The 22,147-nt window shown below is 51.0% G+C and overlaps 1 protein-coding gene across 1 annotated transcript in view; it reads right to left on the bottom strand.

The window, feature by feature from the left end:
* The window catches only part of LOC140427342 (uncharacterized), a 157,405-nt gene extending 139,386 nt beyond the window's left edge, over nucleotides 1–18,019 (bottom strand). The window contains exons 1-2 of the mRNA XM_072512894.1: nucleotides 17,946–18,019; nucleotides 9,482–9,584 (exon numbers count right to left, since the gene is read on the bottom strand). Coding sequence (XP_072368995.1) covers nucleotides 9,482–9,584; nucleotides 17,946–18,019 — 177 coding nt within the window. The remainder of the gene's footprint in view (nucleotides 1–9,481; nucleotides 9,585–17,945) is intronic.
* Between the last annotated feature and the right edge of the window lie 4,128 nt (nucleotides 18,020–22,147).

Genomic DNA, 22,147 nt, shown 5'->3' with positions numbered 1-22,147 from the left:
AGAAGACCAGGCACTCCTTTTCTATCTGCGTGTAGCGCTCCTCCGTGGCGGTCATCGCACATGACGCATATGCAACGGGGGCCCATGATGAGGCCTTACCATGTTGAAGGAGCACTGCCTCAATGCCGGATTGACTGGCATCGGTCGAAATTTTGGTCTCCTTTGCTGGATCAAAGAAAACTAAGACCGGGGCCGTGGTCAGTTTTGCCTTGAGTTCCCTCCATTCGCGCTCGTGGGCAGGGAGCCATTGGAAGTCTGTTGTCTTCCTGACTAGGTTCCTGAGAGCCGTGGTATGAGAGGTGAGGTTAGGGATGAATTTCCCTAAAAAATTGACCATGCCCAGAAATCGGAGGACCGCCTTCTTGTCCTCTGGTGTTTTCATAGCTGTGATGGCAGCTACCTTGTCCGCATCTGGCTGCACACCCAATTGGGAGATGTGGTCCCCGAGGAACTTGAGTTCTGTCTGACCAAAAGAGCATTTGGCCCTGTTGAGGAGGAGGCCATGCTCATGTATACGCTTGAATACGCGCTGGAGGCAACTAACATGCTCCTGCGGGGTGGTGGACCAAATGATTATGTCATTGACATAGACGCGAACACCTTCAATACCTTCCATCATTTGTTCCATAATCCGATGGAACACTTCTGATACAGAGATGATCCCAAACGGCATCCTGTTGTAACAATATCTGCCAAAGGGGGTGTTAAATGTGCAGAGTTTCCTGCTGGATTCATCGAGCTGGATTTGCCAGAATCCTTTTGAGGCATCGAGTTTGGTAAAGAGCTTGGCGCAAGCCATCTCACATGTGAGCTCTTTGCGCTTGGGAATTGGATAGTGCTCTCTCATGATATTGCAATTTAGATCCTTGGTATCAATGCAAATTCTCAATTCGCCGGAAGGCTTTTTTACACATACCATGGAACTGACCCAGTCAGTCGGTTCCGTAACTTTGGAAATCACTCCTTGGTTCAGGAGGTCCTGCAGCTGCTGCTTGAGGCGGTCCTTAAGGGTGCTGGGACCCTGCGAGGTGTGTGCACCACAAGCGTGGCATTCGGTTTTAAGAAAATCTTGTAGGTATGCGGGAGCGTGCCCATGCCCTCGAAGACATCATGGTACTGGTTGATAATGGCGTCGAGCTGCGCCCTGAAGTCAGTGTCCTAAAAGGCAGACGTGTCAGCAGGAGAGAGAGAGTGAACTCTCTGAACTAGGTTCAACAGCTTGCATGCCTGCACGCCAAGCAGGGAGGCTTTCGAGGAGCCCACGATTTCAAAGGGAAGGGTGGCTTTGCGTGACCTGTGCGTCACTTCAAGTTGGCATGAACTGCTGGCAGCAATGGCATTGCCATTATAATCTAATAGCTGTCAGGCTGATGGCAGGATGGCTGGTTTGACACGAAGGCTTTGGAGGTCAGACCACGCAATGAGATTGGCGGAGGCACCATCGTATTTGGGACCGGTTGGCCGTAAGGGTGGCACACCACTCATCGTCCGGGTCGATGCTGTATACTGATAGAGGCTGGATTCTTTGCTTCGGGGACACCCTATTTTTTGTAATGATACCGACTCGAAAAGGCGCCTTCGGGTCCTCGGTGTCAATATCGGGTAGCAGGTCCGAATCGGGCTCGGTGACTGTGGGTTGAGTTGCCCGGACATTCCTGCGAGGCTGGCTGGAGCGACGAGAGTTGACAGGCTGCGCTGATCTGCATAAAGCAGCATAGTGGCCAAGTTTGCCACATCACAGGCATCGTCGGGATTTGGCAGGACATTGCCGCTTGAAGTGGGCGAAGCACGTTGTAGCATCAGTACGTTCGCTGCGCCACCGCGCATGCGTGGTGCGGTCGTACGTGGTGCGCGCCTGCGCAGTACGTTCGTCGACATCACCGTCCCCTCGTTTGGTGCGCCCAAGCGCGGGAGTCCGTGAAAAGCGTGCAAAATGGCCGCCCCTCATCCAGGCTGAGGCCCTGGAGTTGCTCGGTTGCTTGGACCTGTTCTGCCTCGTGGGGACCTTGTCGCGCCGTTTAAGCCCCTTGGATGTGGGAATACCGACTAGTGGCGTGTTCATGTAGCACGCAGGTCTCGATGGCAATTGCTAGAGTGAGCTGCTTTACCCCGAGGAGCTGCTGGCGTAGGGGATACGACTGAACACCGAAAACGATCTGGTCGTGTATCATGGAGTCGGAGGTGGGTCCGTAATTACAGGACTGCGCAAGGATGCGGAGGTGGGTGAGAAAGGACTGGAAAGGTTCATTCTTACCCTGCAAACACTGTTGGAATACATAGCACTCAAAACTTTCATTCACCTCGATGTCGCAGTGACTGCCAAACTTAAGGAGGACCGTCTTGAATTTTGATTTATCTTCACCATCAGCAAAGGTGAGAGAATTGAAAATGTGGATGGCATGTTCCCCGGCCGTGGATAGGAAGAGAGCAATCTTCCTGGTGTCTGAGGCAGCTTCCCGGTCTGTGGCTTCAAGGTAGAGCTGTAAGCGTTGTTTGAATATCTTCCAGTTGGCCCCTAGGTTACCGGTGATGCGGAGCGGCGGCGGCGGGCGGACGCTGTCCATTTTGCAGGATGGCTGTATGCTGGTGGAAGGCAGATCACTTGCAGGTAGGTCTAAGAAGTTCTAACATCCCTCAACTACTGGTACCATGATGTGTTGGGTGCTCTGGATCCATGGCCACCAACACTGTTGAACATACTTTCACTGTGGGTTAACACAACATTAGATTAAACTAAAGACCTATGCCTGTCCGAACCAGCCTATGCACTCAGCACATGGTGAGGACCTGTGCTGTAAGCTGTGAGCTCTGTCCTTCTGAGAGGCTGCATCCCAAATGAGAGGGAACTCTGATGCCATCTGTCTATATAGTGAGTGTGGTCTAACTGGTGATTGGCTGTGTGTGTTGATTGGTCTTGCTGTGTGTCCATCAGTGTGTGTGTCTGCACCATGATATACTGGTGTATATTATGACAGATTTCTCTGGTCCCAAAGAGTAGTGTGTCTGTTGTTCAAAGCCAGAGGTCTTTTAGGCATGGTTCCGAGCCTGACAAGACTGTTACGTAGGCTGCTGTCTCTTATTTCAAATGTTTCAAAATGGCCATTGACTGAAATATACGCATTCCAAAATGAGAAACCAAGATCTTTGAACTGACCCAAGAAGCATGGTTGTGTGCCTTCTGGGTTTGCAATCCCAACCTGATGGATTTCCTTTGGGCCTTCTGTGTGTTTAGAGTTTTACCTTGCACAGTTTTTCAAATTGTCCAGTCCTGTCGAACTGAAAGCATTGTGATGAAATTCTAGGACCTGGGGCGTCATTCTCCGACCCCCCGCCGGGTCGGAGAATGGCCGTTGGCCGCCGTGAATCCTGCCCCCTTCCCCCGCCGAAGTCTCCGCTCCCGGAGATTGGGCGGGGGCGGGAATCCGGCCGCGCCGGTTGGCGGGACCCCCCGCTGGATTCTCCGGCCCGAATGGGCCGAAGTCCCGCCCAGGAATTGCCTGTTCCGCCGGCGTAAATCAAACCTGGTATTTACCGGCGGGACCAGGCGGCGTGGGCGGGCTCCGGGGTCCTGGTGGGGGGGGGGGGGGGCGGCGCGGGGCGATCTGACCCCGGGCGGTGCCCCCACGGTGGCCTGGCCCGCGATCGGGGCCCACCGATCCGCGGGCGGGCCTGTGCCGTGGGGGCACTCTTTCCCTTCCGCCTCCGCTACGGCCTCCACCATGGCGGAGGCGGAAGAGACTCTCCCCACTGCGCATGCGCGGGAAACTGACAGCGGCCGCTGACGCTCCTGTGCCTGCGCTGGGAAACTGACAGCGGCCACTGACGCTCCCGCGCATGCGCCGCATTTCCGCGCCAGCTGGCGGGGAAACAAACGCCATTTCCGCCAGCTGGCGGGGCGGAAATCCCTCCGGCGTCGGCCTAGCCCCTCAATGTTGGGGCTAGGCCGCCAAAGATGCGGAGCCTTCCGCACCTTTGGGCCAGCGCGATGCCCGTCTGATTGGCGCCGGCTTTGGCGCCAGTCGGCGAACATCCCGCCGTTGGGGGAGAATTTTGTCCCTTAATCTTATCTGTGGGGTTGTTTCACTGTGTTGGCATGGTTGCTCTGCTGACCGGTTTGGCTATTGCTTTCCCTGGCCTGGTGTGTCCCTGCTTCTTTGTTGCTTAACTATCTGAACTGCGGGTTGGATTATCTTTTCCAGGGTTAGATCTTCTTGCACTTGCATGAGGTCAGAGAGTGCATTGTCCATTATTCCTACCATTATTCTGTCTCTGCTGAGTTCAGATTTAAAGTCTCTGTATTCGCAGTCCCCTGTCATTCTGGGTGGATTATTGTAGAATGAATCGACAGGTGCGCCAGGCTGCTTGTTAAATTTAGCCCTTTTGAGTATTTTGTTCCTTTTGATTGATTCCCTGCCTTGCAATAATGCCATCCTAATGGTGTTTAAACTCCTCTGCTTCTAAATTTTGTCGAAACTTGAAACAATGCTGCATTTAGGGCTTTTTTCTCCATTATCCCCAATTATGTGATTAATCTGGGCCTTGTATTAGTGTCTATGTTGATTTGAAAGTTTGGTTAAGTGTTTAAAAGTGTAGGTTCTGCTTCAACAGCTTTATGAATACCAAATGGCATTGCTATTCACTTGGAGTCAAAGGTATTTCTTGCACTTGCCAGTTTTGGTGGGCTCTGCTACAATGGTGATCTCGCTCACCTTGAAAAGACATTCCCAATCGCTGCCTGGGTTGACTGCCTGCAGATTTCTCTTTCTCAGCGATTTACTTTAAAGTTTCAAATTTGTTGCATCCTGCCTTTTGCTTTCTTTCATCTGAGTTTAGAAGTTGCAATTCTCCCAGATTAGTTGGTTAATTATTTTTTACATTTCACAGTGAGCGCAGACTCCACACATTCAGGCACTGACTTGGGGATCAGCTTTTAGTGGCAGCTTTTTTCAAACTGCATTACTGATTCTGAACTGTTGAGAAATTTCCCAGGAGTTGCATTGGCCTGGAGGTGAAAGATTTAGCTGATAGGCCTGCTGACTCTGCACTGAGGGATTAGAACCTGGATTTCCAAAGGAAATTCAATGGAGCCTACTGGTGCAGTAAGGAATTTTATATTTCTGCCTCCAGCTTCCAGGCCTTTCTTTGAAGTTTTTTTCCTTTGCACCTCTACTTTGAGCTTCTTTTCAGGTCAGACTGCTTGGCTAAACTTTTTCTCAGTATTCCAGCATTTTAGCTTCTGTCTACATTTTCTGTGAGTTTTTCCCCCCCAAAACTGCTTTCATGTCGTAGGATGTTGGATACAGTTTGGCAGGTCTTCAAACTCATATGTTAATTAACTGTAATTCTTTACTGACTCTTAGAACTATTTACAAATATACAGTAAAGAGTACCGCTTGGAGCTCTCTCCATGCTTGCTTGTACACAGGACGCTGTGCAATACTAAACTGACCCTGAATGCTCTTTCACCACTTTGTGCGTGGTACTGTAATCAGTCTCACATTAACCATATATGTACCAGATCTTTATACAACAGGGGGCTCAAAAAAGAAAGTGGATGGCATCCCACCACTTTCCCAACTATCCCCAACCTGCCATCTATATTATGGTGGACAGGAAGGCACTTCAGGGCCTCATTCCAGTTCCACCACTATTTCACATGCTGTGGGGAAGGCAGAGGTAAGGCAGAGAGTCTGGCAGCTTTCACTGCGTGAATTGGAGTCGGGCAGGAAAGGGAGGTACCTCCTTTGCATGGCCCCTGTGTCCATCAGAGGCGCAGCCTGAAGATTGTGCCCTCCCCACAAACCACTCCCCCCAGCCTCAGGAATCCAGACCCATAGAATCCCTGCAGTGCAGAAGGAGGCCATTCGGCCCATCGAGTCTGCACCGACCCTCTGTAAAAGTACTACAGGTAGGCCCACTCCGCCTGCTCTATCCCTGTAACCCCGCGCACTGATCATGGCCAATCTGTAGCAGGTGGGGTTGGCGTTGCCGAACTTGCTTCATTATTATTGGGTGGCGAATGTGGACAAGGTGCGGCGGTTGTGGGAAGGAGAAGGAGTAGAGTTGGTTAGGATGGAAGAGGATGGCAGTGTTACCAATGACTGCGAGTAGGTATTCAGGGAGCCCAGTGGTGCAGTCCACGGTGAAGGTATGGAATCAGTTGAGGAGGCATTTTAGTGTGGAAGGGATGTCAGTGCTAACGCCGCTGTGCGAGAATCATGGGTTTGAGCCGGGGGGGATGGATAGTGTATACAGGAGATGGAGGGAAGTGGGGCTGGTCAATGTGAGTGATCTGTATTTGGAGGAAGGGTTCGCCAGTCTGGAGGAGCTAAGGGAGAGGGTAGAGCTGCTGAGGGGGACTGAGTGCAGGTATCTGCAGGTTAGGAACTTTGCGCGAAAGGTCTGGAGGGGTTTCCCTAGGTTACCAGGATACACCCTGCTGGAGCGACTGCTGCTTCCGGACATGGATGGGGAGGAAAGAATTGGGGATATATACAAGTGGCTGGAGTGGGCAGGGAGGCGAGCGGGTGGTGAAGATCAAGGAGAAATGAGAAGAGGAGTTGGGAGGGGAGATCAATTGGGGAATATGGAGTGAGGCACTGCATAGGGCAAACGGGTCCTCCTCTTGTGCAGATGAGCCTGATACAGCTTAAGGTGGTGCACAGGGTGCATATGACTCGGACAAGAATGAGTGGGTTCTTTAGGGGTAGCAGATGAGTGTAAAAGGTGTGGGCGGGGGCCAGCGAATCACAAGCATATGTTTTGGGGTTGCGAAAAATTAGGAAGATTCTGGGCAGGAGTGTTTGCGGTCTTCGCCAAGATAGTGGAGGAGGAGGTTGGCCCGGACCCTTTGGTGGCGATATTTGAGGTTTCAGAGAAGCCAGAGCTCATGGAGAGGAGAGGTGGAAGACCGATCTCTTGGCCTTCGCCTCTCTGCACGGCGGCGAATTTTGCTGGAGTGGCGGTCGGCATCACCACCGGGGGTAATGGCTTGGTTGGGCGACCTGTACGACTTCCTGCGATTAGAGAAGATAAAGTATGAATTAAGGGGCTCTTCAAGGGGGGTTTGAGGAAAGGTGGGGGATGTTTGTGACCATGTTTGAGGGGCTGTTCGTCATGGGGGAGGGGTTTGAAAAAGGGGAAAAAATCTGCACAGACTGTATAGTTGATTGTTCGGAAGTATGTTTCTCTGGGTGTTTATTCGCTGTAACCTGTTTTGATCCATGTTTGTAATAAAATTGATTTTAAAATAAGATGATGGCCAAACTACCTAATCTACACACCTTTGGACACTAAGGGGCAATTTAACATGGCCAATCCACCTAACCTGCACATCTTTGGACTGTGGGAGGAAATCGGAGCACCTGGAGGAAACCCACACAGACAAAGGGAAAATATGCAAACTCCATACAGATATCACCCAAGACCGGAATCAAACCCTTGTCCCTGGTGCTGTGGGCAGCAGTGCTAACCACTATGCCACCATGCTGTCCCGACCCCCTCACTAGGTTCTGCCAGCCCGGCCCACCCAAAATCCCAGACTTACCTTTAAGTCCAGAGTGCATCAGGCCTCGTCTTGGGGACAGCAGGTGGCCACTTTTCAACTCTGGCACTGCTGGGATTTCAGAATTGTAAGCCAATCAAATTGGCCTGTGGCTCTTTAGGGCAGGACATCCTCCCAGATCAGTGACAAAAGTCCCATTCTGTAATAATTAAAGCTGCTTCCAGCATTTTATCGCTTTGGGTGGGTTGACGACTGACTTTAAAGTCAGGGTTGCGGGGAATATAAAAGTCAGCCCAATGAGACAAATTTTAACTGCACCCTGAATTTGATGTCAATTCTGGCCCTTTAGCAACTAGCATTATGGGCGATGGCCAGTCAACAATCTTTTGAGCTGGGAAACAACTTTGCATCTGAAAATTAGGGTCCTATTGCATACTGAGGGCCCCCAATGTAATCCACAGAGACCTCTGGCTGCTGCTCAAGAAATAGCCCCAAACCTTTTTCACCTGTTATTCATATGGGGCCAGAAAGGACAAAGATGTCATTAGGCATCAATGTTCGTGTTAAGCTGCGTTCAAGCACAGCAACCTAAAGGTTCTCATGCAGACCACACTTGAGTTGGCATGTTTAAATTACCACACATGCGCAGCCACACAGAAAAATGTAAAGGTGTTGCACAATAAATTACCTTCACATTCCAAAAAATCATCAGAGGGTCTGTTGCCAGTCAAACCCCATCCAGATTATTCCTCCCTCACTCACCCAAAGGGTTTACTCACTGCTGGAGCCAGCATATTTCTGGTTTTCCTCAGAGAGCTATATCAGAGCACCAGTTTGGCACACGGAACTTTCCAGATCATTCCAATTGAGTCTCTGACTGCAAAGTGCCTCATGGCAGCAGCAATGGATGGAAAACATCCGGGATATTGTCTGTTTGATTCCAAAGATTAAAGTCAGCCCCGTTGACTAACTTCCAAGACAGACTGGGGATTAGAGGGAAGAAGCCTTATTCATGCATTTGTAACCTGATTGTGAAAAGACCCACGTTGACACTACAACGCTATGTCTATGTATTTACATTGTGTATTTATCGTATATCCTATGTTTTTCATGAATGGAACAATCTGGACTGTACGCAGAACAATACTTTCCACTGTACCTCGGTACACGTGACAATAAATCCAAATCCGAAATAAGAACAGAGGAATAGGAGTAGGACATTCAGCCCGTCGAGCCTGCCCTGCCATTTAATATGGTCATGGTTGATCAATGACCTTTTTATCCACTAGCCCCATAACCCTTTACATTGTTGTTAGTCAGAAATCTATCAATCACCACCATAAACATGCACAATGATTGAGCTTCGACAGCCCACCAGGGTGGAGAATTGCAAAGATTCACAACCCTCCGTCTAAAGAAACTTTTTCTCATCTATGTTCAAAGTGGTATCCCCCTTATTTTGAAATTGTGTCGCCTGGTTATAAACTCCCCAATCAGGGGAAACATCTCACCTGCATCTACCCTGTCTATTCCCTTAAGTATTTTGTAGGTTTCAATCAGATCACCTCTCATTCTTTGAAACTGTAGAGCAGATTGTACACTGGTTGGGATGCAGTCAGTGCATGATCTTTGGTTTTCTCCAAAGGTGAACCTGATCTTCGAAGTCAGTATTATACTATCGCTACACTAGCGTAACTTTAATTTCCAAGTCAAACCCTTCCCCTGACTGTCACTGAGAGGACCAATTAGCTGACAAATCGCGAGCAGTTTTATGGATGTGATTAGACTGTTCACACTCGCTTGGAGAAACATTTCATCCCATGGGATTGAACAAAATATTGGAGATAAAAAGCAATGTGTTCATCATGAATCAGCCTCTGGTAATATTGTTCTATTGTTTAATTTGTCCTGAAACTTTGAAAGCATGGAGAGTTGACATCAGTATTCTTGTTGCTTTGATTTAACACACATAGTTACCTGTTTGGTGTCTTTATCCACTTTCACTGTACTCACTAAGAGACAGCAAATATTCACCAGCTCTACAGGGTTCAACAGGAAAAGGTCACATGTCGGAACCTTTCTAAAACAGGAAAAGGCATTTTTAAAAAACATACAACGTTTTCTTTGCGAGCATAACTCCAAACATTTGCTTACACAGGTAATAAAATCATGTTGGAGAATGGAAGATTTTCCATTTTCTGAACCCAGTATCACGTTTCTCATCCCCCTGAGTAAACTTGAACAGGAAAGGGTGGATTCAGTGTAAAGTTCACTCTTGCCTGCCAAAATAATTCAGGTTAATGCCAATCTCGGAACATTATCCCCTGCTGCATTAGTGACAATTGCATTTTCCCACAGCAGCCACCCTTAATTATCAGTGCTGAATAATACAAAAGGACAGTGAACTTGAGTTTACATAGCTTCTTTCTCTGGATGACCCAAAGCATTTCACAATCATTTTGGAAGTGTACTTTCTGCTGTAATCTGGACAAATAGGACAACCCATTCATGCACAGCAAGATCCCAAAAAACATTAAAGAAGATAAATGACTTTGTACAAAGTCATGACCACATTTACACCCAATCAGGTTGAGGCTCCTCAAGATTCATTTCATGATGGATCATCATCACTGGCAAAAGAGAAGACAATGAGCTAGAAATCTGGTTGGCCTCAAGTTTCATGCACTAGGCTCACAATTCCCTTAACAGTCCCGTTCAGCCTGAGGTACATGCAAAGTTTGTGTACCCACCTCATCTGAATGACTGTGGCCCTAGTTAAGGTGCCTCCATTCTGATCTCTGCCACTTAACACTGCTGGCAATCTCTGTACACAAAAGGAGGCCTCAGCAGCATTGTTTGCTGATCACCTGGTAGAGGTAGTCTGCTTTTTTCTTAATGTCAGGCTGAGGTTTTGAAGCAGAACAAGAAAAATCTGATTGTTGCAATGGAAATTCTTAGAAATCGTGCATCAGGATAGACAGAGAAGTCCATAGTGATGCAAGTTTTAGTTATAAAGGTGAGCAGGAGGAGAGATACTGTGATCTCACAAGAGGCCTGGGTTACTATACTTAGAAGTGTGAGAGCAGGTATCCAGGAAGGTCAAGTCCCAGAGATTGGACTTGAGGTCCTTCCAACAGTGATGCAAGAGGTCTATTGACCTCACACAGATGGTCAAGGTCCGTGAATGTATCTTCAGATGATATATTCACCCCCCTATACCACCAATATTTTGCGTGCTCAATGCATCGCAGACCAATAATCCACCCAGCAGCACTCCCTGACACTCTGGACTTATACCCAACATTCTTACACATTACTTCTTCCTCATGCCGCTACCAATGCTGCCAGCTTCAGACCCAAGTATCGTCTCCTCCAGCCATTCAGCTACGAAAGGCACCACTCAAACACAATCGCTGACATTCTGCCCTCTCCTGCAGAATAAAGTTGTAAATAACCGGAGGAAGCAGAGCAGAACTGCTGGGTTGATGGATTGGGGAGGGGGGCACGATGAAAGGGTGCCTGCATCTTGTGATCTCATGAGTCCTACAGAGAAGGTGGTTCTCTGGTTCTCAGCACCCTGGTGCCAGAGAGGCAGGGCCCCGCGCATCAGACATTGCTGAGAACAGAGGCTACTGGTTTGTCCCTGCCTTATGCTCCTTCTCAACTCCCAACTCACCCTCATCCAATGATCTGACAAGAGGAGCAACTGCAGATGGTGTGACCATGGGCTATTTTGCTTCACACCCTAAACCACTTTCCTCACACCAGCTTTCCCCTTCTGAGTTCATGTTTTCAGATATCTAAGAATTACTGCCTGCCGAGCCATTGGATCCTCAGACAGAGGAAAGAGAGCAACAGGGCAGCACTAATGAAGAGGCTTTGAGCTGACATTTACAAAGAAATATGCATTCAGCTCATTTGCAGCCGCCAATTCAGACACTGGCACTGCCCTAAAACTGGAGGCCAGTGTAGAATTGGAATGAGCGCATGGGAGACACTGGGCATGGGTAGACATGCCATGGCGAGAGAATGCTTTTTGACCAGCTGACTGGAGAATGACTGGTACAGATGAGGACCCTGTGATGCACTTTCAATTACCACAAGACGAGAGTAGTGGAATAATCGAGGCTTTATTGAGGAAAGATGTTGTGCCTCCTGTAGCTGGAACCAGAATGGCTGCAGCACCGGCGAGCGCGCACATTTATACACCGCCTACTGGGCGGAGCCAGCAGGTAGGGATTTACCCATGTGCCTCTATTATACGTGTCTTACCGTAATACATGTAATACTGCTAGTGGTGACTACCACATTCACCCCCTGTTAAAAAAAGAGTCCGGCGGGGGTGGTGGACAAAAGAATTACAAGATCAGTCTGTCGGGGGCCTTGACACTCCTCTGCGATTGCCTCAGTTCTGGAGGTGATGTGGGCGCCGACTTGGTCACCTGTGACTCCGGGAGCGTGTTGTCCTCGTCTTCGCCACCCCTGAGTGGAACCAATGGGAGGATGGATCCTCCTGGGGCGGGGGCTGCGGTGAGGTTCGCTGGGGGGAGGGGGAGTGGCGCAGGGGTGAATGAGGCAACTGGGGGAGGGGGAGTGCGGTGTCAGGTCGGGGGCCGTGGGTGGGGATCCAGCGGGTGCCAGGTCCCAGAGGGAGACTGTCCTGGCGCCCGTCGGGGTGTGCCACGTAGGCGTACTGCGGGTTCGCGTGTAGGTGGTGGACCCTTTCGACCAAAGGGTCCGACTTATGGGTCCGCACATGCTTGCGAAGGAGGACGGGTCCAGGAACTGTCTGCCATGTTGGGAGCGAGACCCCGGAGGTGGACTTCCTGGGGAAGGCCAAGAGAATTTCATGAGGTGTCTCGTTAGTTGCAGTGCAGAGGAGCGATCGGATGGAGAGGAGCGCGTTGGGGAGGACCTCCTGCCAGCGGGAGACTGGGAGATCTTTCCACCGCAGGGCCAGCAGGACGGCCTTCCAGACCGTCCCGTCCTCCCTCTCCACCTGCCCGTTTCCCAGGGGGTTGTAGCTGGTCATCCTGCTCGAGGTGATGCCCTTGCTGAGCAGAAACTGACGCAGCTCATCACTCATAAACGAGGAACTCCAATCACTGTGGACGTAGGTGGGGAAACCGAACAGTGTGAAGATGCTGTGGAGGGCTTTAATGACCGTGGCAGAAGTCATATCAGGGCATGGGATGGCGAAGGGGAACCGGGAGTACTCATCGACCACGTTCAGAAAGTACGTGTTGCAGTCGGTGGAGGGGAGGGGCCCTTTGAAGTCCATGCTGAGGTGCTCAAAGGGACGGGAGGCCTTCACCAGGTGCGCTCGATCTGGCCGGAAGAAGTGCGGCTTGCACTCCGCGCAGACCTGGCAGTCTCTGGTGACAGTCCTGACCTCCTCAATGGAGTAGGGCGGGTTGTGGGCCTTGGTGAAATGGAAGAACCGGGTGACCCCCGGGTGGCAGAGGTCATAGTGGAGAGACCGGAGTCGGTCCACTTGTGCGCTGGAACATGTACCGCGGGATAGGGCATCAGGGAGCTCATTGAGTTTCCCCAGGCGATACAAAATCTCGTAATTACAGGTGGAGAACTCGATCCTCCACCTCAAAATCTTGTCGTTTTTGATCTTGCCCCGCTGTGTGTTATTGAACATGAAGGCAACCGACCGTTGGTCAGTGAGGAAAGTGAATCTCCTGCCGGCCAGGTAATGCCTCCAATGTCGCACAGCTTCCACAATGGCTTGGGCCTCCTTTTCGACAGAGGAGTGATGAATTTTGGAGGCATAGAGGGTGCGGGAAAAGAAGGCCACAGGCCTGCCCGCCTGGTTGAGGGTGGCGGCCAGAGCTATGCCCGATGCATGGCTCTCGACCTGAAAGGGGAGGGACTCATCGACCGCGTGCATCGTGGCCTCAGCGATATCTGCCTTCATGTGGTTGAAGGCCTGGCAGGCCTCAGCCGTCAGCGGAAAAACTGTGGACTGAATGAGTGGGCGTGCCTTGGCTGCATAATTAGGGACCCACTGGGCATAGCAGGAGAAAAACCCAAGGCATCGTTTCAGGGCCTTGGGGCAGTGGGGGAGGGGGAGTTCCATGAGGGGGCACATGCGGTCGGGGTCGGGCCCTAGAACTCCATTTTCCATGACATAGCCAAGGATGGCTAAGCGGTTGGTGCGGAACACGCATTTTTCCTTATTGTACGTGAGGTTAAGGAGTTTGGTGGTCTGGAGGAATTTTTGGAGGTTAGCGTCGTGGTCCTGCTGATCGTGGCCGCAGATGGTGACGTTATCTAGGTACGGGAAGGTGGCCGGCAGTCCGCATCGGTCAACACTCGGTCCATCTCACATTGGAATACCGAGACCCCATTAGTGACGCCGAAGGGAACCCTAAGGAAGTGATAGAGGCGGCCATCTGCTTCGAACGCAGTGTATTGGCGGTCCTCCGGGCGGATGGGGAGCTGGTGGTAGGTGGACTTCAGGTCCATTGTGGAAAAGACCCAATACTGCGCAATCTGATTGACCATGTCAGATATGCGTGGGAGGGGGTACGCGTCGAGCTGCGTGTACCGATTGATGGTCTGACTGTAGTCAATGACCATCCTGTGCTTCTCCCCAGTCTTTACGACTACCACTTGAGCTCTCCAGGAGCTGTTGCTGGCCTCAATGACCCCTTCCCGCAGAAGCCGTTGGACCTCCGACCTGATGAAGGTCTGTCCTGGGCACTGTACCGTCTGCTCCTAGTGGCGACGGGTTTGCAATCCGGGGTGAGGTTCGCAAACAAGGAAGGTGAAGCTTTGGAGGTGGCACTGGAAGTCCAGGCCGAGTAACAGGGCAGCACAGAGGTGGGGGAGGACGTAGAGCCGGAAGTTGCTGAACTCTACGCCTTGGACGGTGAGGGTCGCGATCCAGTACCCCCGGATTTCCACGGAATGGGATCCGGAGGCCAGGGAGACTTTCTGGGTAATGGGGTGTACCGCAAGGGAGCAGCGCCTTATCGTCGTGGGGTGGATGAAGCTCTCTGTGCTCCCGGAGTCAAAAAGGCAGGTCGTCTCGTGCCTATCGATTTTCACCGTCGTTGTTGCCGTCACGAGGTTGCGGGGCCGGGACTGATCCAAGGTGATCGAGGTGAGCTGCGGCAGATGCTGGGAGGTCCCGGGCTGGTCAGCAGTGGTGGAGGTAGCGGCAGGTGATGAACGGCCAGAGGTGTAGGGGTCCTGAGGCGCCGTCCAAAATGGCGTCGTAGATGGCACATGGCGGGAGGCATCAAAGATGGCGGCGCCCACGGGCCGCACATGACCTGCGGAGAAGAAGATGACGGTGCCCCTGGGTCGCACGTGGGGGGTGCAGGCACGGCGGACCTGGAAACAGCGGCGACCAACCGGGCCTGGAAAACAGAAACAAAGTGTCCCTTCTTTCCACATCTGTTGCAGGTCACGCTCCGCGCCGGGCAGCGCTGCCGGGGGTGTTTGCTCTGCCCGCAAAAATAGCACTTGGGCCCCCCAGGGTTGCCTGGCTGCCTCGCGGCGCAGGCTTGCGATGAACTGGAGTCGGCAGCTGGTGGGGCCCACAATGCCCACGAGGGTGCCGCCCGGTCGGGGGCGTACGACTGGACTTTACGGGAGGCCACTTCTAATGAGTTTGCGAGCTGCCTAGTTCCCGCAAGATCAAGCGTACCCCCTTCCAGTAGGCGCTGGCGGACGTACACAGACCTCATGCCCGTAACGAAGGTGTCTCAGATTAAAAGTTGAAATCATAGAATTTACAGTGCAGATGGAGGCCATTCGGCCCATCGAGTCTGCACCGGCTCTTGGAAAGAGCACCCTACCCAAGGTTTGCTGTGTGCTGGACTGCCGAAACTGCCTGGAAGTCACAGTTCCTCCCCAGGATGTGCAGGGCATGCCAGAAACCATCCAGCGACTCGCAGGGGAGCTGCTGTCTCATGGACAGGAGGTGCCTGGTGTATAGTTGGTAGACTGGCCGAACGTAATGTCTCTTCAGGAGCTCCATCGCTTTGGAGTAAGTGGGCGTGTCCCGGATGAGAGGAAAATTTCAGGGCTCACCCGTGAATAAAGGACTTGGAGCTTCTGTGCGTCAGAGGGTTCCTCAGCGGATGTTTGGAGGTAGCTTTCGAATCAGGCTAGCCAGTGGTCAAAAGCGGACGTAGCGTTGGCTGCTTGAGGGCTCAGCTGCAGGCGATCAGGCTTGATGCGAAGATCCATCGTTTTAAAAATCTTTGCTCAATAAATTGATGCACTATCAATTACCACAAAGACAAGAGTAGTGGAATAATCGAGGTTATATTGTGCACCGGCGAGCGCACACATTTATATGCCGCCTACTGGGCAGAGCCAGCAGGCAGGGATTTATCCATGTACCTCTATTATACGTGTCTTACTGTAATACATATAATACTGCTAGTGGTGACTACCACACCCTGATGGGGTGTTATACAGGAGTGTGCCAAATGGGCATGTTCACTGAGATGCTAGGAGCATTCGCTGGCCTACCAGACCACGTCCTGTCATTATCAAAGAGCATGGAGTCACAGAACTTGTCCCCTCCCCAGCCTCTGCTCCATCTCCCCACCACCCTACATCGCAGAATCACTGGCACTGCAACCCCCATACTTGTTGCAGCCTTTTTGTATGTAGGTCACCTACTTACTGACATTACTTCAGACATGTGACACCACTCTCTGGCAAATCTAGCAGCTCATCAAAACACCAATAAAAGAAAACCCTACAGTTTTTCCAGACAGTTTCCAAGAGAAAAAGGTTTGAAAATCTAACAACTATATTTAAGGGTGCCTGCATGAGGTTTTAAATAACATTACTACATTACTCCAGAGACTGGACGGGATTCTCCGACCCCAATCCCCGGGGGGGGCGGCGCGAATCCCGCCCCGCCGCCCCGACGCCGGCTGTCATATTCTCCAGCGCCATTTTTCGGGCAGGGGCTGGCTTCCCGCCACGCCGGTCAGGGGCCATTGGCTGCGTCCTCCCCCGGTGATTCTCCGGGCCCCAATGGGCCGAGTGGCCATCCATTTTTGGCCAGTCCCACCGGCACGAATCACTCAACTCACGTACCGGCGGGACCTGGCAGGTAAGTCGTCGGGGACGGTCCTCGGGGGGGGGCGGGGCGGAGGGGGGGGGGGGGGGCGGGTGGATCCGACTCCAGGGGGGGGGGGCTCACAGTGGCCTGGCCCACGATTGGGGTTCACTTATCTGCGGGCAGGTTTGTTCCGTAGGGCTCCACCATGATGGCGCAGAGAAAATACGCTGACCTGTCTGCGCATGCGTGGAATCACGTTGGCGGTTCTGCGCATGCGTGAGATCACGCCAGCCCTTTGGCGCATGAGCGATCTCGCGTCGTCCCTTTGGCACCGGCTGGAGTGGTGCCAACCCCTCCGGCTGTTGACGCCGGAGTGGTTGGCGCCAGTTCTCCCGCCGGCGTGTGGACTTAGTCCCCAGAAGGGAGAATCCCGGCCCTGGTCAGTGCTTCATGCATCTTTTCTCAAGAGCAGACAATGCAGGGCATTGTTAGGTCCCATGTGGTCCAAACTTGGGACCGTGGCATCGTATCACCTGATTAGTCTGAGTGTTGCAGGATAGTGATTAATCAATACGTCCAGCATTCCCTCACCTCTATAGACTAGCCAGACAAACCTTACAGCCTAGATATGGGCTGGACTTTGTTCGAGGGATGCAGGTACAAGTTTCCACTGTCGGCCTCACACCCAGCTATGGCCCCTCATGGGTGAAAACCCCATTCCTGAAAGTTTCTGGCCAATCAGAGCGTGGCAGCTCGCCATTACCAGCAGTACCACTGGATGCGCTGGCTGCTGTTGGTAATGTACTAAAGACCACACTAGATCGATGCTGGATCCCTGGATGCAGGCGAGTGAGAGCAGGATGGCGGCCACAGGGATGGTGAGGCCGTCACTGGTGAGAGGGGGCTAGACGGCAGAGAGGGTTGGTGACAAGGGAACAGTGGTGGCCTTCAGTCGCTTTCCCTTTCCCAATGCCAGGTTCCTCGATCAGGCACCAACAGGGTTTTTTATGTGGTCTTCAGGAAGCACGGAAAGGTCATGCGATTTGGTGAGGATCCCTGAACCGCCAATAAATTCTGATAGGCTCAGGGATAATTGGCTTTAAGCTGCCTTATTAATGAGCTCAATCACCTTCTATTCGCTGGTGGGCAGGATTCCTGCCAGCATGGCCGCTCTGGCAGTCTCCGCTGATTCCAGCCCATGGTCATGGTTGTATAGGAACCCATTGGGCATTATTAAATTGAGTGGTTTTGCCCTTACCACAAAATTACATATCAGTGCTTGAGATAATGGGCATTATATGAAATTGTCGGCCCTCCGGATTCTTGGCCTTAAAATATTAAATGTTTGTGTTGAATGACAAAATGACCTTATGATTCACTCCTGCTCTTATTTCTTACGTTCTTCTGCAAACATAAATACCTTCTGCTATTATGTTGCATGATTCAGTGAACTGGGGATAAATGAGAGTCATGTCCTCCTTATCTAACAATTCATTAACAATATCATGGGATTGCCTGGCTTTGGGCTTTATTCTGATAGCGCATGCTACAAACTGTGAACCAGTTTTTCCTGCTCAGTGTCCGAAATGTTTTACATTTTACCTTGTGTCTTGTATAAAATCTTGTATAAAAAGCAATGGAAGAATATATTGGTATGGGCCAGGGCTTAGAAGCTCCAAATTACATTATGAAATCCACCTGACCAACATCCTTTATGTTGAATTTGGCTAGGACGAGCACAAGAGCCTTCCCTTCAGGTATGATTCAACAATCTTCCGAGACACTTTAATCAAATAAGCTTTATTCTAAGAACTTAGTTAACATGTACAGGTAAACACATAGCAAGAATTTTTATCAATTACAAACATAAAGACACCCCACAGCTACAGCAATCTATGTATAACACTTAATGAATTGCCCCTCAACTGTTCCAATTCAAAAACAAAATCCCATCAACCAAAAACCCTTTCCAAGGGCGTGGCCCAGCACTCTGCATTCTCACTTGAATAAGACTGTCTTTTCCTGAGATTCTGACCCTGTCTCACCAGCAGGTTTAAACCTTACCGAAAAGCAAACTATATCTTTTAAGTTACCAAAGCAGGTAGCTATAATCAATGTTTTTTTTTTCTGGAACAACTCTTTAAAATGAAAATAGAGAGAGACAGACCAAAACACTTATTATCTCTGCCTGTAGTCCACAGCAATCAAAACTGAAAGCGAAAGTAAAGCAAACCTCACAGCCACAGCTCAGCTCCACCCACAAAATTACATCACCGAAGCCATGTGATAAGACTTTTCTTAAAGGGACACTCAGATGACAATATGAAATGTCTGTACCAATGATGGTTAGATTTGGATTTGCTGCCCCAGACTGTTGTTGAGGTAGAGGACATTAAGTGTTATAATTGAGATTCGTCTTTGATAAAAAGCAACATTAAGGGGTTGGGGAGAGAGCAGTAGAGTGTGGTTAGCAATAGTGGCTCAGGAAAAGCACTGCAGACTTTATAGACAATCTACTGTAAATTCCTAGGATCTTATAAGAAGAGGCTATCAATGCTACTTCATATGCAGGGGTCCGTTTGCTGCGCATGAAAGAAATATGTGCAAACTTTGGGCATATTTTGAATTATCCGGGAGCTTAGGGAGCCAATAATTCCCCGTTGCTTTCAGCATGGCAGCACCTTGGCCAATCAGAGTTGACTTGCCAGTCAATCAGCACTCTTTTCTCCTGTAGTACAGATTGTTGGGATCATTTGAAATTTGGCATTGTTGCATTTGTTCTGATAAGTGCAGGATGAGAAGCTTCAGCAATATGTTTCTCTTTACAGAAATATTTAAAATATACTTCTTAATGGGCCCAGCCTCATATATTTGATATCCTAAGTTCCTTTTAACTATTCCCTGATCAGTAGAGGTAGTCCGTTAGGCTCCCCATTGGCTTTTGGGCTAATGGAACAACCTGGAGTAGTGCAATGTTGATGCACATTTCTATTGAGACAGGCCACATCAGCTTCCTTGGGCCATAGAACATGCACCTTGCCAGGCCATTTGTTCCCTGGTGTCAATCGCTCCAAAGTAAATAAAATTTCAGTTTCCCAACATGACAATGAAATGAGCAGTTGTTGTTCACTGACAAGATTTCCCTTCCTACTGAAAAATTAGGATGGTGTGCTGTTAATACTTCCAATTTATCCAGGAATCTGTCTGAAATATATTAGCCTTATAGAAAATTTGGAATCTTTCTTGGTTTATTATATTTTAAATCTTTTCTGCATGTTTATAAAATAATTATTTTTTAAATGTTATAGATTTGATCATGTTCTTCCATCATACTTTTACACTGGCTCAGGCATATTATTTAAGCGAGACTGTGAAACGGTACTAGATTCCACATTTTTCCCCAATTCTGTTCTGGAACAGGCAGTTTAAGGAAGAGCTTTGGAATATCAAAAGATGACTTCCTTATGAGCTCTGTTCTCCCTCTGTTGCTGGCAGGTCAGGTGCAGGCGAATAAAATGAATGTGCTGTCACGATTATTGTTTATAGTTCAGGGCCTGCCGATCTTTTTGCCAAAGGCATTTTTCAAGGAGGTGGATAAGTTGATACCTCGTTTATTTGGGGAGGGGGAAGGTAGCCAGGGTTAGGAAGGTATTTCTGCAGAGAGCACGGCAGGCAGGGGGGTTCATCTGCACATGGCTGCTGACGTGTGCCTATAGTGAATACAGGGTTAGTGGCTATGAAGGTAGCATACAAGTATGGTGGTATGAGGGGGTATGGGGCTTTGAGGGGACATGCAGGTATAAGATGGTATGAGGGTGGCATGTGGGTATGGAGGTGGCATGGGGGAATGGGGAGTTAGTGGAGGTTGAGGGATGAGGGCTAGAGTCCCTAACAGACCTTTATACAATTGGTCTGATGTGTAAAAGATCTCTTTTAACCAGCTCGCTTCAGCATTTGCCTGCCTCCAAAGCTGCCTTTGAACAAGGTTCGGTGCGGTAACTGGGTTACAGGGATAGGGTGGAGGTGTGGGCTTAGGTAGGGCGCTCTTTCCAAGGGCCAGTGCAGTTTCGATGGGCCGAATGGCCTCTTTCTGCACTGTAAATTCTATGATTCTATGATACCCTCTCATGGTATCATGCCTCCCGCAAAAAGAATCCTGAGCGAAAGTAGTTCACGTGGGATCCATTGCAATGGGTACATAAAATTAGAGAGGTGGATCAAAGACTGATGTGGGAGAAATGGGTTTTGTTTTGTGTGGCAATGGCATCAGTATTGGGGAAAGTGGGGTGTGTACAATCGGGACAACCTGGGCAGGATTCTCTCAGCCCGGGGCCGGGCCGGAGAATCCCCGCGACCGGCGCGAATCACGCCACGCGAACTTGACGGCAGCATGCAGAGAATCAACACCATTGGCGCCGGCGTGGTTGGCATGGCGCCGGTCGGGGGCCACTCTATGCGGCCGGCCGGCCGATTCTCGACCTGGGGTGGGCCGAGCGGCCGTCGTACAAATGCTGAGTCCCGCCGGCGCTGGCCTGTGGGGGGGGGGGGGGGGGGGTCCGACCCCGGGGGGCCCTCCGATGTGGCCTGGTCCGCGATCGGCGGGCCAGTCTCTCTGGCTGGCGGCCTCCTTTTTTCCGCGCTGGCCCCTGTAGTCCTGCGCCATGTTGTGTTGGGGCCGGCGCATTGAAGGAACCCACTGCGTATTCGCGCATTGGCGCTGGTGCCACTGCCCATGCGCGGATCCCGCAGCGCCAATTTGACGCCGGGATCAGCAGCTGGCGCGGCGTGAACCGCTCCAGTGCCGTGCTGGCCCCCTATAGGGGCCAGAATTGCTGATCCTGAGGCCGTGTTGATGCCGTCGAGGAACGCGACGGCATTTGTGACGGCATCAACACTTAGCCCCAGGATCACAGAATCCCGTCCCCTATGTCTGAACCTTGCTGGGACCAGTGTTCTTGCAAACTGCATACTAGGGTAGTAGAGAGGGCTTTAAACTAAATGGGGGGAGGGGATGGTTCTGGAGAGAAGATACATAAGCTTACCAAGCGGAGCGATATGGCAGCATTACAAGGCAGCTATTTAGGTAATTATACCCAGAGTGTGACAGGAACGGACAAAGTGGACAAACATTAAAAAACAGCTACAATTAGGGCCAAAGGGGGAAAAAAATGGTAAAAAAAGCAAAGTGAATTGGACTTTACTTAAATGCACATAGTGGGCGGGATTCTCCGACCCCCGCTGGGTCGGAGAATCCCCGGGGGGGCGATGTGAATCCCACCCCCACCGGCTGCCGAATTCTCCGGCGCCGGTGTTTTGGCGGGGGAATCACGGTGCGCCGGTCGACCGCTGTTGGCAGCGCCCCACCCCCGGTGATTCCCCGGCCCGCGATGGGCCGAGTAGCCGCCCGTTTTTGGCGGATTCCGCCGGTGTAAATCACAACAGGTCCTTACTGGCGGGACCTAGCTCCACGGGTGGCCTGCAGTGTCCTCGGGGGGGGGGGGGGGGGGGGGTGCGCGGGGGGAATCTGGCCGCGGGGGGTGCCCCCACGGTGGCCTGGTCTGCGATTGGGGCCCCCCGATCTGCGGGTGGGCCTGTGCCGT

The sequence above is a fragment of the Scyliorhinus torazame genome, chromosome 7 (assembly GCF_047496885.1).
Source record: "Scyliorhinus torazame isolate Kashiwa2021f chromosome 7, sScyTor2.1, whole genome shotgun sequence".
In the NCBI taxonomy this organism is placed as follows: Eukaryota; Metazoa; Chordata; class Chondrichthyes; order Carcharhiniformes; family Scyliorhinidae; genus Scyliorhinus; species Scyliorhinus torazame.
The sequence above is the reverse complement of the archived record's forward strand: the minus strand, read 5'-3'. Positions and strand labels throughout refer to the sequence as shown.